At 37.6% G+C, this 14,474-nt stretch overlaps 2 protein-coding genes across 6 annotated transcripts in view; both read right to left on the minus strand.

The window, feature by feature from the left end:
* TAF2 (TATA-box binding protein associated factor 2) overlaps positions 1 to 14,376 on the minus strand; it is a 98,652-nt gene extending 84,276 nt beyond the window's left edge. For 4 of the 5 annotated variants that reach the window (XM_049092629.1, XM_049092630.1, XM_049092628.1 and 1 more), the window contains exons 1-3: positions 14,242 to 14,376; positions 13,723 to 13,776; positions 5,546 to 5,706 (exon numbers count right to left, since the gene is read on the minus strand). In XM_049092629.1, the coding sequence (XP_048948586.1) occupies positions 5,546 to 5,706; positions 13,723 to 13,776; positions 14,242 to 14,325 (299 nt within the window). In that variant the 5' untranslated portion in view covers positions 14,326 to 14,376. Of the gene's footprint in view, positions 1 to 5,545; positions 5,707 to 10,885; positions 10,999 to 13,722; positions 13,778 to 14,241 lie in introns of those variants that run through there. The other variant, XM_049092633.1, reaches the window with a different exon arrangement.
* On the minus strand, positions 2,479 to 3,251 carry LOC125752318 (ubiquitin-conjugating enzyme E2 L3-like). Its single transcript, XM_049092634.1, has 2 exons — positions 3,028 to 3,251; positions 2,479 to 2,809 (listed from the first exon to the last, which is right to left on the minus strand). Exons 1-2 carry the CDS (start codon positions 3,218 to 3,220, stop codon positions 2,610 to 2,612), a joined length of 393 nt encoding a protein of 130 aa, XP_048948591.1. The 5' UTR covers positions 3,221 to 3,251; the 3' UTR covers positions 2,479 to 2,609.
* Positions 14,377 to 14,474: the final 98 nt, after the last annotated feature.

Raw genomic sequence — 14,474 nt, forward strand, 5'->3', positions numbered from 1 at the left:
AGAAAGACAAATACTGGATGATTTCACTCTTATGTGGAATTCAGGAAACAAAACAGATGAATATATGGGAACGGGAGAAAAAACAGAATAAGAGGGAAGCAAACGGTAAGAGACCTAAAAACAGAACATTAACTGAGGGTTGATGGAGGGAGGTGTGTGGGGGAATGGGCTAAATGGGTGTTCAGTATTAAGGAGGGCACTTGTTATGACGAGCACTGGGTGTTCTATGCAAGTGATGAATCACTAAATGCTATTCTTGAAATCAATATTACACTATATGTTATTTAAATAAACATTTGAAGAAAAAAATCGAATCAAAACAAAACAAAGCAGCCGTGTGGTGAAAGGCTAATGTATTTCAAGCTACATAAATACTGAATACAGATAAAGACAAAATGACTCTACTGCTATGCATCTATCAATTAATCCAAAAAGGAAGGACTATTTCTAATTTCAGGGCTACTTCATTTAAGAAAAAACAATGCCAAGCCAGAGAATATTCAGAGGGTGGGAATGCTAACAAATTTGGGAAGGGTTGGAAGTATTAAGATTCTGTAGACTAGAAAAGAGAAAATTTAGAGGAAAACAATATTTAATTAGGATATAATAATATTTAAACGGATAAGTTTGTGAATATTCTACCAAAACAAACTATAGTCTGATGTAATAAAGAACTTGCTAGCATTCAAAAATAATGAAAAGAGTGCTTTAAAATATAGTGAGCTCTCCAGAGCTAGAAGCATTCAAGCAGAAGGTGAAGTAGTATAGGAAAAATACTTAAAGTTCTGACTAAATGAACTTCAATGTTCCTCTAACTACCACAACTTGATCCCAAGCAGTACTACTAAGAACAGGCAGTGAGGCACTGTGGTTGAGTTAAAATATACAACTATCTTAATACAAAGCTTACTTAACCATAATCAGAAGCAGGAATCACCTATTTCTACTCTGTGAATATTAGTAAAATAACAACATTTAAAATCTCTATGTAGTAGAAGCCTGTATTAAAATAAAGAATCTACAAAATCTTTTTTAAAAAATAGCAAAAAATAAAATTAAAAAATAACAATTAAGAAAAAAATCAACTCCAATTACTCTAAAAATCATTCTAATCACTCAACAGTTACTTCATTTATATCTCTAGAGTGGTCATTTCTACTGCCATTCCCTGCCAAAATGAACATAGCAGACAGGAATCAAACTGATTCTTGGAACCTGGAACACTGAAGTTTTTCAAGCAAAATAAAAAGTATCTTCTCAAAGTGGCAAAGCCTATCTAGGGAAGAAAAAGAAACAAAGGAAAGAGATGTCAACTACTATAGTCCACAGAAACAGCTTCTCTGGCAAAGTTTATATTTATTTTACTCTAAGAAGAGACAATACAGCAAAAAATAAAAAAAAAAAAAATTAAAAAAAAAAAAAAGAGGACAAAAGTGAACCAAAAAGCCATAGATCTTGCATGGCAAACTATACTTTATCAACAATATATAAGATTCAAACATAAGATTTAGAGAAAGTGCTGTAATTATTTTACTGGCAGACAGTAAGCCGAGAGAGAGAGAGAGAGAGAGAGAAATCAAGCATGTGCCTTATCGATGTTACCTAATAGGATTTTTAATTGCTAGCACAGGTAACTAACAGTTCAGCTAACATTTAGTTGGGTAAAATAGGTAGAAATGTCTTTCAGTTTCTTATCTAAATGTTTCCCTTCCTTACATTCCCCCTACAGTTCAAAGGTACTGAATTTCAACCAAGGTAAGCACACTTTTTCCATTAAAAATAGGAGGGCCTGGCTGGCACCTTAACTTTAAAACAAAGAAGAAAATATGAAGAAGTAGTGTATTACTTATTTGGATGTTAGGGCATTCTTGTAGATACTAAAGATCAAATTTTATCACAGAATTTAATTTTCAATTTCAAACTGCTATACCCAATTTGTTTCAGCTTTAGTGTGAAGTTTATTGGTTTACAAAAGAAAGTGACTTTAGAAACAACAGTAAGAGAAGTATCTAGGGACACACTAAAGACCTTAACTATCTGCCTTTCCCAAAGTTCTCTAAAAATAATGTCATCTAGGACAGACATTTTTCACCTCTAACTTCTAAGGAAAGCAGTATTTCTTCTGGATAATTGGTATGCTTCTATCTTGTGTCTTATCAATTGTATAAAAACGATAGTGTAAAAAACAAAAAACAAAAAACGATAGTGTTTCTCTTTGGTATGGCAACCAGAAACACCAAACCTAAATCTACAGTTTTCTTATAGTTCTTAACAGCATGTGCCCACTCTCCCATGCTTTTTTTTAATCTTCATGCTAATTTGATTAGCTACTTTTTAAAAGTGTTGTCTAACAAAATTCTAAAACTAATCTCAAATCCTTTTTTTCCTTTTTTTTAGAACATCTTAAATTTTTAATCCTTTCTTTACAGGTTACCTAGACCGCTTTTGATTAAGAAAACTGTAGAAAGTTAGTAACTGCCACAAGCAAACACCAGGGGTCTCCGCTCACGCTCGCTGGAATCCGTGGTGGCAGAGTTTAGTCCACAGGTCGCTTCTCCCCGTATTTCTTTGTAAACTCTTCAGCATTCTTACAGAATTTTTTATGGTCCTTAAGAGTATTCTTCAGCTAGGTCAGCCCGAAGTGGGTGCTTGGGCTGGGGGTCGTTCACCAGTGCTATGAGGAACTGGATTACTTGGTCGGTTTTGGTTGCTGGCTTCCAGTTTTCAGCACTAATTACTGGCAGACAGACCTGCCCCTTTTCATCAATGTTCCGGTGATAGATCTCTGTTTTAAATATGATCTTCAGGGATCCCTGGGTGGCGCAGCGGTTTGGCACCTGCCTTTGGCCCAGGGCGCGATCCTGGAGACCCGGGATCGAGTCCCATGTCGGGCTCCCGGTGCATGGAGCCTGCTTCTCCCTCTGCCTATGTCTCTGCCTCTCTCTCTCTCTGTGACTATCATAAATAAATAATAATAATAATAAATTTAAAAATAAATAAAGAAATAAATAAATATGATCTTCAGTGGTTTGAATGGGTACTCTGCTGGAAAGTTGATTTTGATTCTGAAGGCCCCCTTATCATATGGAGGGTTGTCAGGAACAATAAGCCCTTGCCAAGTCAATAAATTAGCTTCATCAACCTGGATGTTACGGAAGTTTTTCATTCCACATTTGCGGATTTCTTCAAGCTCCTTCATCAGCCTCCTGCTGGCCGCCATCTTGGATCTCAAATCCTTTTTTTTTTTTAACAAATCAAATAAAAACCAGCAAAAAATAACTAATGTTCTCTCTCTTAAAAAGCAATCAAAATTCTAGAGCTTGGTAGTAAAGCAGGGGTAATGAGCAAGGATTTGCTAAGTGATCATGGCTAACAGAGCTCTGGTTCTAACTGAAAAGATTATATTCTTTCTTTCTCAATTTCCTAACCTAACCTTTGAAAAGATTCCCCTTTACAACTTCCTCTTTCCTTTCTTTACAATGCTATAAGTGATGAAGATCTTCCCTATCACTACAGAAAAATTTTAGGGGATATAATGACCTCAAAACAAACATGGCAAGAGTAAAGCTGGCTTCCTCAACAGATGTAGAGTCCATTGTTCCTGTCATTGCACCATCACAGATTATATTCTCTGAGACCTGAGCAGCAACAACTGGTACAGCAGATGTGTAAACACTGTTTTGTTACTGGCAGATGGAGAGGCTTCTTACCCTGTTATCAAATGCATAGTTCTAGTGTTAACTGGGTAGTTCTCTGGACTCTAGGAAGGCAATGGCATCCCTACCCTTTTACAGGTTCCTTTTCCATTCATTAGTGGTGTATATTTGCTACTTCAAAGACAGGTCTTTCTTTTTTTTTTCTGAGGGAAAAAAGATGCAAATGATTTCATAATAAGTGTTTTCATGTAAGTTCTACAAGTGTGGCTGAAAAAGCAATGTAATTTCAACAACTCCTCTTTATCAAATGGGAATTTATGGGAGCGATTCAGAGATTCCCTGAATTTTTCCAACAGCATTCCCTTTTTTCTTCTCTAAGTCTGAAAGATTCTGAACCAACGATAATTCAAACCAAATAAAATGTCTAAAGATAAGCCTCCTTTCTCAACCCTTCTAATCCCTTAAGGTGATGTTCTTAGGCATTAGCCTCAGTCAGAATCACCTGGCACACTAGTTAAAACATAAATTGCAGGACTATATATATCCCGAGTTTCTGATTCAGCAGATCTAAGCCAAAGCATGGGAATCTGCATTTGTCTTTTTTTTTTTCTTTCAAGATTTTATTTAAATTCTAGTTAGTTAACATATACTGCGGTATTAGTTTCAGGAGAATTTAGTGTCATCACTTGCATGTCATCACTTGCAAGTGCTCACTACAACACGTGTCCCCTTAACATCCCACCCCGCCACCACCTCCCCTCTAGCAACCCCTCAGTTTGTTTCCTATTGTTAAGAGTCTTTGATGGCTTGCCTTCCCCTCTGTTTTTAGCTAATTTTTTTTCTAACAAGTTTCCAGGTGATGCTGATGCTGCCTGTCTGGAAATCACACTTTGAGAATTGCTGCCTTATGGCATCCAGACAAGCTAATATACCATCTCGACTAAAAACAAGTTATAATGAAATTTTGGCAATGCACCCCAAAATAGCGAATCATGATACAATCCAAATCTAATCTTTGGAAAGACAAGTGCCCTCAAATGTGGCTGACAGTACTTAAATTAATACAAATGTTACTGGGCACACTCAAGTAATACTAAGAAAAGCCTTAAAAATAATAAGTAATCCCATTTGCCCAAGGAAATAATTCAAAGAAGAATAAACTTATCTGTGCCAAAATATTCACTCAACATTACTTATGACATCAAAAGCTGGAAATTATACAAATGCCAAACAACTCGAAACAATCATGCAAACTGCAGACTACTAAGTAAATGGGATATTACCTGACCATAAAAATGATAGAAAGTGAAGCATATCATACGTGGTAGAGACAAAATATTTAAATGAAAAAAAACCAAAAAACTGATCACAACATGTTTACTAAAAAAACAAAAAAACAAAACAAAAAAGAAAACAGACGTAACCTCAATAGGTTCAGTATTTAAAGTGAAGGAAAGAGATATTTAAGACACAGTATTTTTGCATGATATTCTAAAGCAGTCAAAATATTTTATAAATATTTTAAAGTAGTCTCTGGTCTACGGATTATAGCAACCACCCGGCCTACTGAAGATCACATGTAATATTTATGAAGTATTTTTTTAAAAGACATTAAAAGTAGGAAAATGGTGAAAAAAATTATTTAAAATTCTCAGGTAATACTTCTTTAAAACTAGTTTGAAGAAAGGAAACTTCGTTTCCTTTGTTGGGCAGAGCTAGTAAAATTTCTTGAACCAAGTGTGCAGAGTGGTAAGAGAAATTACAATTAGGAAAAAAATTGGGATTCAGAGTCCAATAATAATCTAAGAAAAATCTGTTAAAAAATTAATCCAATAATATGGGGAACATATAGCTATTAGAAATATTAACTTTTAAAGTACAAAACTTACTGTTTTGATTCATTGTGACAGACTTCCAAAGTTGGGTCATTATAAATAAAAGCAGCTTCTAAATCATTGATCCTTACTCGGTATATTCTACACTGTTTGCTGTTCAACTTGATTCTATTCAAGTTTGCAACTGTTGGAAATATAGTCAGTTCCACGAATCCCTGCAAAGATAAAGAATAATAACTTCATTATAATTAAGATTGGTAGGTTTTAGAAAATATGTATTTTTATTTCTACTACTTATATTTACATACATAATTATTTCTACCATTTATACTACACTTCAGAGACAGAATCCCAAATAGCTACATACACATAAGAGCTCTCCAAGTATCTTCATTTCAAACATTATTGTCCTAATGAATGAACAAGTGTGAATTATGTATACTTTAACTTCTTGGTAATTCATATTCACTATCAGTGAAAATGAGACCTTCTGCTAGAAGAAAAGTAAAAGGACTCACTATTCTCAAATACAAGAATTTCTAGACAGACTGGAACTCAAACAGGGAAGAAAGAAGAAAAAAAAAAATAATAGAGCAGAAAGAGAACCAAAACCAGGTTGGTGAGTGAAAGAACATGGCCCTCCAAAATGAGAATCAAATGGGAAAGATGGGCCAACTGAACACATCATATAAGTTCAGTGATTTTACTCTCATGGGTAAAAACCTGATGTACTCCAATGTGAAATATGAGAAGTCATGCATGAAGCAGCAGCATTTCAGGGGCTGCAGAGTAAGCAGGAAAATTTCAGAAGCTGCAATGGGAATAGCTAAGATGAAATGTGGCAGCAACCATAGGGAACTAAAGTATAATAATTATAATGGCTATTATTTAGTGAGCACTACTATATGCCAGACACTATGCTGGATACTTTCCTATGTTCCCTCTAATCCCACTAACAACTGAAAAAAGTATTTATACTCTTCATAAATAAGTTAACGAAGTTAAGAAAATTAGTAATTAGTAAGTGGAGAACTGACATTCAAACCCACATCTAAATGACTCCAATGGAGTCCTATTGTGCTATTTTTAGTACAAGGCTTTAAGTAATATCCAAGAATTTTTTTATAACATTCAGCACAACTGCTCAAAAGTCTAGATATTCTGCAGCCCCATTCCCTCTAATTCTCAAATATGAAGAGCTATACATCCTTAAATTATACACCTACACAGACCTACATGATAGCAAATGAGAAAAGAAAGAGAAGCCAAAATGCTGATGAAAGTTGTTTAAAGGTGTAAACTATTAGCAATTGAACAAGAAAAGACCAAAATTCTCTTAATTAGCCTATCAGCAATCCAATGACCAATTCATATAAACAAACTTAGATTAGCTCAAAGACAGCAAACAGAATCAAGACAACAGCAAACTTGAACTATAATAGAAAAGATTATGGTAAGTGCTTTAAGTCAATAGTTAACTACATGAGTGGGACATAAGAACAGGATTTGGCTTTCTAGACTAAGGTTAACAATGACAGAACAGTGAATGAAGTGTGGTATTTCATGAAGATAGGGAAAACCCAGTCTCCTTAAATCATCAGGTCTCTGACACCACCTAGAGCCCTAACCTATACTTGACTCCAACATTCAGATCCATTAACTTCCACAAGCCTCCAGTCCTGGTCATCTCTGACCACTGGCACTACTGCAAGGCCCCCTGGTCACCTAAGCTCTCATCCAAGTCTCTTCTCCTTTTTGCTCCTTGTTCCCTCCCAACCACTTGACAGCTGACCATCTTCCTATACTGTTCTAAACAACCTCCCCTGCACCATTCAACTTTTTCAAGAACTCCTCTACCTTCTACCCTTAGATAAAATATATCTTGAATCCCTTTGACAAGAATTACTTATTCTTTCATTCAGTATAAATTATGGGAGGGGAAAACAATTATGGGAGACTTCCTGGTATCAATTGCTACTCTAGATCATTCATAGCATTTTAGATAGCATATGCTATAAGAGCCAGGCAATATAATGTCCTCATTAAATGAATGTTTTCTGGAGGTAAACTGCCTGCATTCAAATCCAAACTCTACCACTTAATGACTGTATGATCTTGGGTTAGTTACTCTACTTTTCTTTTCCTCATCTGTAAAGCAGAATAATGACACTACCTCCCGTTTGGTGATATGACAACCGAGCACTTCAATATATAGAAAATCATAGTGGACATCTAATAAATGCCTAAGAAATGTTATTATTCTTTTCCACTTCTTTTCCTTAGTGTTCATGCCATACAGGTCCGCCACCCGCTATTTCTCTTCATCAGTATCTTCCAAATTCCCCAACATTCATTGAAGGTCATACTCTTCATTTCTAACCCACCTTTTGCCCTCCTGCTACATATAACTATTTTTCCCTACTGTTCAAAACTGACCCTTCCACTGGTCCATTGGAGGCCATACTCGACAGTATCCTCAAAAATCCCACTCTATTAATTATCCTCTCCTATAATTATAATACCTCCTTCCTACAGGATTTTTTCCTGTGCCTATAAACCATGTTCAAAACTCACATATCATTCCTTAAACCTTGGTATCTATGTCACATTCAAATGAATTAATTTTTGCCCTCTTCCTGGAGGTATCTCATATCTTGCTTCTGAAATGATAATTCCTGGGGTCCCAAAACCTTACCACAGTCTACTAATCATACTGGAAGTCTTCAGAGGTCAAATACTAAAGGGAGTAACAGCCCACGGCTATTTCAGCTTATTTTCCCAGCCCCAGAACATATAGTATATATTTTAGTAACTGACAAATCCCTATACTTGTTCTCTAACCAGCACAGCAAGGACTATTATGGAAGGGCTAAGATAATAAATCAAAGCAACTTAACACCCCTTGGGGAACTGCAGAGATTAGTGCCAACAGATATTTCAAAGATGCCTACTACATCTTCATTTAATTCAAGTATTTGGCCAATACAAAAGTCAAGGAGGTTTTAGAATTATCACAAACCTGCCAATCACAACCACAGTTTCAGATGTAGTATTTCTACTGCAGCAAAGCAGCACAGCTCTTGGTTAACTAATACTGCAACTAATTATCAAGCAAATACCTTTTGCTTCCAATTCTTATCAGAAACACACACACACACACACACACACACACACACGTTGCCTTCAAAAGAGCAGAACCCCTTCACATTCATGTAATAACTAAAAGCTATATCAACTCTCCTACTCAAAACAGTCCAAAAGTCCCTTGATTCCAAGATAGCCCATAAAGAATTATATTAGTATGTTATATTGACAACATTATGCTAACTGCACTGGTAAGAAACAAGTTCTCCAAAAGCTTTAATAAAATCACATGAAAGTTCAGGGGCTTATCACATGAATAAAGCTTCTCAGGTTCCAGTATTCTAAGGCATATAGAAATATACATTTCAAATGAAGGATAAGTTGCTTCATTTTGTACTACCCACCAAGGTAGAGAGAAAGAGGAAGAGACACAAAACTTGGTGGGCTTCTTTGAATTCTAGAGGCAATATATACATTTGGGCATACCACTTACCAGGTAACCTATTAAGTTGTCAGCTTTGAGAGGGGTCTAGACTAAAAAGTTCTACAGCAGATCCAGGCTGTAGTTCAAGCTGCCCTGCCACTTGGGTCTTATGACTCAGCAGATCCAATGGCAATTGGAAATGTCCATGGCAGACAGATGCTCTACAGAATCTGGCTTTTTCTGATAGAATGACAGTGCAAATTCCTGAGGTTTGAGAGGAAGGCCACAAATTCTTCTGTCAGCAACTATATTCCATTTGCAAAGCAACTACTGGTTTGCTACTAGACCCTTCAGTAGGAACTCAATACATGACCATGGGACTCTCAAAGACTGTTCCCTGAAATGACCATGATGAAAAGAAGAGTAATATAAAGCTCTAAAAAATAAAACTGGGCATGTACAGCATTTTTCCACTTTAAGGTGGAGATAACACATCTAAGCCAGGCCCAAGCACATTCGTAAAGCACAGGCAACAGCACGAGCAGGTGTTCAGAATCTAGTAAAACTTCCTCTCACTGCTTCTCTACCTCTCCCTCAATCTATCCCTATGGTATCATGGAGAGTTCCCTATACTGTTAACAGGACAAAGCACAAGACTGAATTATGACTAAGTGCACAGGATGCTACCACCAGCTGGAACTGGATGGGAGTTGCCATTAGAATGTCACTGAAATGTGGCCCTGAAAGAGGTAGGAAGAAAGTCCTACAGATGACAAAACATTGGGAAATACACATCTGGCTGTACATTCTTTGTAGAAATAGAGATGTCCTGAAGTATACAACTACACTGACACATGGGCAACTGCTAATGGGTTAATTAGGAACTTGATAAGAAATAAATTAAAAGGAAGATGGTAAGAGAAGTGTACAGATGGATTTCTCAGAGCAGGTACAATGTGAAAATACCCATGTTGTTATCACATAAATGATCATCAGAGGACATAACCGCAGAAAAGACCCTCAAAAATAAACTGGCAAGGTGAAGTAGAGATCAGACTCTTTCCCTTGTCATTCTACTCAACATACAAAGTGGTCACAGTGGCAGAATGGAGGCTATGCATGAGCCCAACAACATGGTCCTCCCCCCACCAAGGACCATCTGGCTACCACCATTGCTAAGCGCCTACTACCAACAGCACAGGATCATACTAAACATCCAATAACGTACTTACTGGAGGGACCAGTCAGTGACTTGATAAGAGAACAACTATGAAACAGCTCACATCAAGAACATCTTTTTCCTTACAAGAGCAGACATATTCTAGATTTTCCCTCCCTAAACATAGTTACAGAAAATCTCATATATCATTGTAGTATCTCATACATGCCTCTAACTAAGGTTCAGGGAAGTGTGGTGATGGGATCTTACGCACAAAATTTACTGATTTTATCTTGTGCCCTATCATCCAGAAGCACTGGCGTGATCAACTGCTGAAGGCTCAGTTACAGCATCGAGGGACCTCCAACAGAATGCTGTTTTAACAAGTGGACAGTATATAGGGTCATCTCTCCATAGCCAAAATAGATTTGTGATGGTGAAAGTTGGAGTGACTGTTCTCACTATTGTATCGAAAAAACACTGAAGGAATTTTTGCTGTCTTTATAACCTTGGATTCAGTATGTTTGGCCAGTAGAAAAATATATCCATGAGGACACACAGTCATGGTTCCATTACATTGGAAACTAAGACTGTCCCTTGACCGCTTTCAGTTACTCATGCTACCAAACCATCAGGCACAGAAAGAGGTCATTATAGCAACAGGAAGGACAAATCCCAATTATCAAACAGGAACTCATGTTCTGCTTATACAGTAGACAACACTTACATCTGCAGTTCAAGGGAATTCATGGAATGCCTCTTAGGGCTCACTTGACTAATAGCCCCAACCAATGGAAAACTGCAACCCAGGGCAGGTCAGGACAAGCAAGGACACAGATCCTAAAGAAATGAAGATCTGGGTCAGACCAACAGAAATGTCAGCAGAAGAAAAAGGAAAAATGGAACAGGTAGAAGAACAAGGAAGCTGTGTTTAGCAACTTTGGCCTTGACACCAGCTAAAGAAAGCAGGGGCTATAGCAATTAAGTTCCACACACTCTCTTACCTACTTTTCTTTCCACTATTTTGTATGAAAGATACTGGTGGTAGCTAATACTTTCGGTAGGAATAGAGCTAAGCTGCCATATCTTCATACGAACTCATGAGGTGAGGGACTAGCAAACTCCCCAAAGGGTCAGACAGTAAATAGGCTTTGTGGGCCACACAGTCTCTGTCACAAGTACTCAACTCTGCCACTCTGGAGCATTCCAAAGTGCTCCAAAGCACTTTAGACAATGTATAAATAAATGGGTGTGGCTGGCTGTGCTCCAATAAAACCTGTGACAAAAATACGTAGTCAGCCATTGCCGACCTCTGGAATAGTCGATAAGACTTTGTTAAATTCCCTGTGTGGGACTACTAGCTTTTCATCTCAACAAAAAGCAAGAGAGGATGGTTTGGGAGCAAACAGGTGGACTGTTCTAGATATTCTCCTTTTGCCCCTCCTTCTCCACCACAGGAGTTACATTAATTGGCCACTAGCCCTTTAGCTTCCCGTTGGGGTGGTCAAATGGGAAGCTTGAGGAGAAAACTGGAGAGCAGAAGGAAAGTGAGTTCATTACATTTATCCCTCCAGGATACTTGCTGCCTAGCTGAGGGAGGCAGTAACTTCATTCTTCTACCAAAGACCACACCTTCTATAAGGTGACACTTTCCTAAAGCTACCATAGTCTACTATACTCTAGTAACTTCTGCCTTCCTATGTTCTTTCAGGTTTAGAAGTGGTAACTGTTCCTTGTTGCTAACCTAGTGTGCCTCACCATATCTTCTCTTAATCCTGTTTGTTCTAAATAGTCCTCTTACTACTTTCCCTCAATTAATCTGTATGAATATGCCATTTACTTCCTTCTAGGACCCTAACCCATACACCATCCGACCAATTTTTCTAGTGGAAAACTCCCAAATCATTCACAACTCCTTGCAAACATTCTTGTAAGAGTCATCTGCAATTCTTTCCATCTATAATTTTGGCGGGACAGAGGACGTGGAGAGGGGAAACAGCAGACAGAAAGGAGCTGCAGGTGACTCTTAGAGGTCTTCAATTAAAAAATGGCTCCATCACTTCCTAACTTTATGTCCTGAAGAAAGTTACTTAGTCTCCAGTCTTTCAGGTGCTTCAATTTTTTAAAAAAGGATTAAAACAGTATCTACTTCATGGAGTTATTGTAAAGATTTAGTGAAGTCACACATATAAAACCTTGGAAAAGTTTCATGCATAGTCTGTACTCAATAAAGGTTCACTGTAATTCAGCCAATCATGTCAATTCTATTTCTACACCATTTTCATATAGTTATCTTCATTCAAGGCTTCATCATTTCTCCCCAGGATTATTACAGCAACTTCTTAACTAAACTCTCTATTTCTCATATCTTCCCTACCCAATTAATACAACACAACACACCTAAAGTATCCTTCCATGAAGTACAAGGTAAATACAGTTGACCTCTGAACAACACAGGCTTGAACGGCACAGGCCCACTTATATGTGGATTTTCTCCCAATACAGGGTGGTACTGTAAACTTATTTTCCTTACAATTTTCTTAATAACACATTCTTTTTCTACCTTACTTCATTACAAGAATACATTCTATAATAAACAGACGAAATATGCATTAAGCAATTTTTCATGTTACTGGTAACACTTCTGGTCAACAGTAAGCTATTAGAAGCTAAGTTAGTTTCTGGGAAGTCAAAAGCTATACCCGTATATTTGACTGTGTAGGGGGTCAGGACCCCTAACCCCTACATTATTCAAGGGTCAGTTGTAATCATATGTAAGGAATATTGATAGAGAAATTCCTTAAATATGGAGATGGGACTTAGTGAACCTTTAAGGATTCTGTGATTCCTACGGTAGTTTACTTTTCTATTTCACTATACAGCCCATCTTAAGTAAACATATGCATACAGGGATAACAGTTGCGGAGGGATGTTCAGCAAAAAGACAAAACAAAACAAAAAAACACCAAAGACAGTTCACTAAGATTTTGTCTATTTAATACAGGTCTCCCTAAATTAAGTACTTAGGTAGTCATGGACTGCCCCAGAAGAGATTATAAATGCAATCTAAATATATCAAAAGGATAGGGTGGTGTTTACTAGATTCCAAACACCTCACCTAAACCTTTATAAAGCAACGACGCACCTAAACTAGGTCAGCCGTGAATCAGAAAACAAAACTGGCCTCTTAGCAGCCAAGTTAAGTCAGAGGGCGTGCTAACCTTAATTTTTTTCCACAAAAAATGTTCACTATGGGGCTTACTCTTGTTTTATGCACAATTCTAAAATGCTTGGTAATAGAGACTTCCATATTCCACGACAGATTAAACAGAATAAAATGTTAACCCAGAAACAAAATAGAGAGAGAGAGAGAGAGAGAGAGAGAGAGAAAGGGAGATCTGAGGAGGCAGCCAGGAGAGCAGCAAGGCTATGCACCCTGAAGTCACACAGGTCTGAATTCTAAATCTTACCTATTCTTGAAACATAAGTCACCTGGAAAGAAAGTTCCTGAATATCGTAAAGGCAGAACTTGTTACTGTTTATCATCGTTGACTATACACTTACCACAACCGATTTTCTCTGGAAGTTTATGTTGTTGATGCAGACGACCTGATGGGTTGTATACGGAAAAAGAAAAAAAAAAATCCTATTATTAAACAAAAACATAATTCTACCCAAACAGAGACAAGAGGTTCTAAGCAGCTCACAATCTTATCTTCTACAATCTTGCTAATTAAGGTAATTGCAGGTTTTATCAACAGTCACAAAAACAGATTTCTTTGGAAAAAAAAAAAAAAGCAAAACACAACACAACTAGGTACCATAAGAAAAACACTTATTGACCTGCAAGGGATATTAAAACTGAAAAAAAAAAAAAAAAAAAAAAAGAGGGGGATATTAAATCTGTTCAACACCACTGCCACCGAAAACCATTCATAGGGTCCTACAAACAGCATTCCCATGGGGGAGCGGGCTCCAGTCTCCCACTACATTTCTCAGGCCCCCTAAGGCAGCTTCGAGCAATCACAAAATAGAAGGAAAAATAAAAGCCAGAAGAAAAAAGGAAGATGAAAAAAATACTTATAATTTATACGGCCTTGGGCTTTCAAAGCCCTTGTCTCCTTTCTTCCTGTTCATTCTGGCGGGCTCTAAACCAGTAGGCGGCATGAAGCGCTCCCACCGAGCTGGGCTGCGCGGCTTCCCCGCTTCCCGGGGGGCGTCGGGGCATTACCAGCCCCCGGCACCTCTCGCTCCCCGCTCCCCCGCGCTCCCGACAGTCATGCCCCGCAGCCAGGGGTCCCTCGGCGCCCGCGACC

The sequence above is a fragment of the Canis lupus genome, chromosome 13, assembly GCF_003254725.2.
Source record: "Canis lupus dingo isolate Sandy chromosome 13, ASM325472v2, whole genome shotgun sequence".
NCBI lineage: Eukaryota > Metazoa > Chordata > Mammalia > Carnivora > Canidae > Canis > Canis lupus.

Excerpts from the sequence above, each read along its gene's own strand:
- LOC125752318 (XM_049092634.1), bottom strand. The coding sequence starts at position 3,220 with ATGGCGGCCAGCAGGAGGCTGATGAAGGAGCTTGAAGAAATCCGCAAA. Across the intron at positions 2,810-3,027 it reads AGCAGAGTACCCATTCAAAC|CCCTGAAGATCATATTTAAA; the intron begins CACTGAAGATCA and ends CCACCCAGGGAT.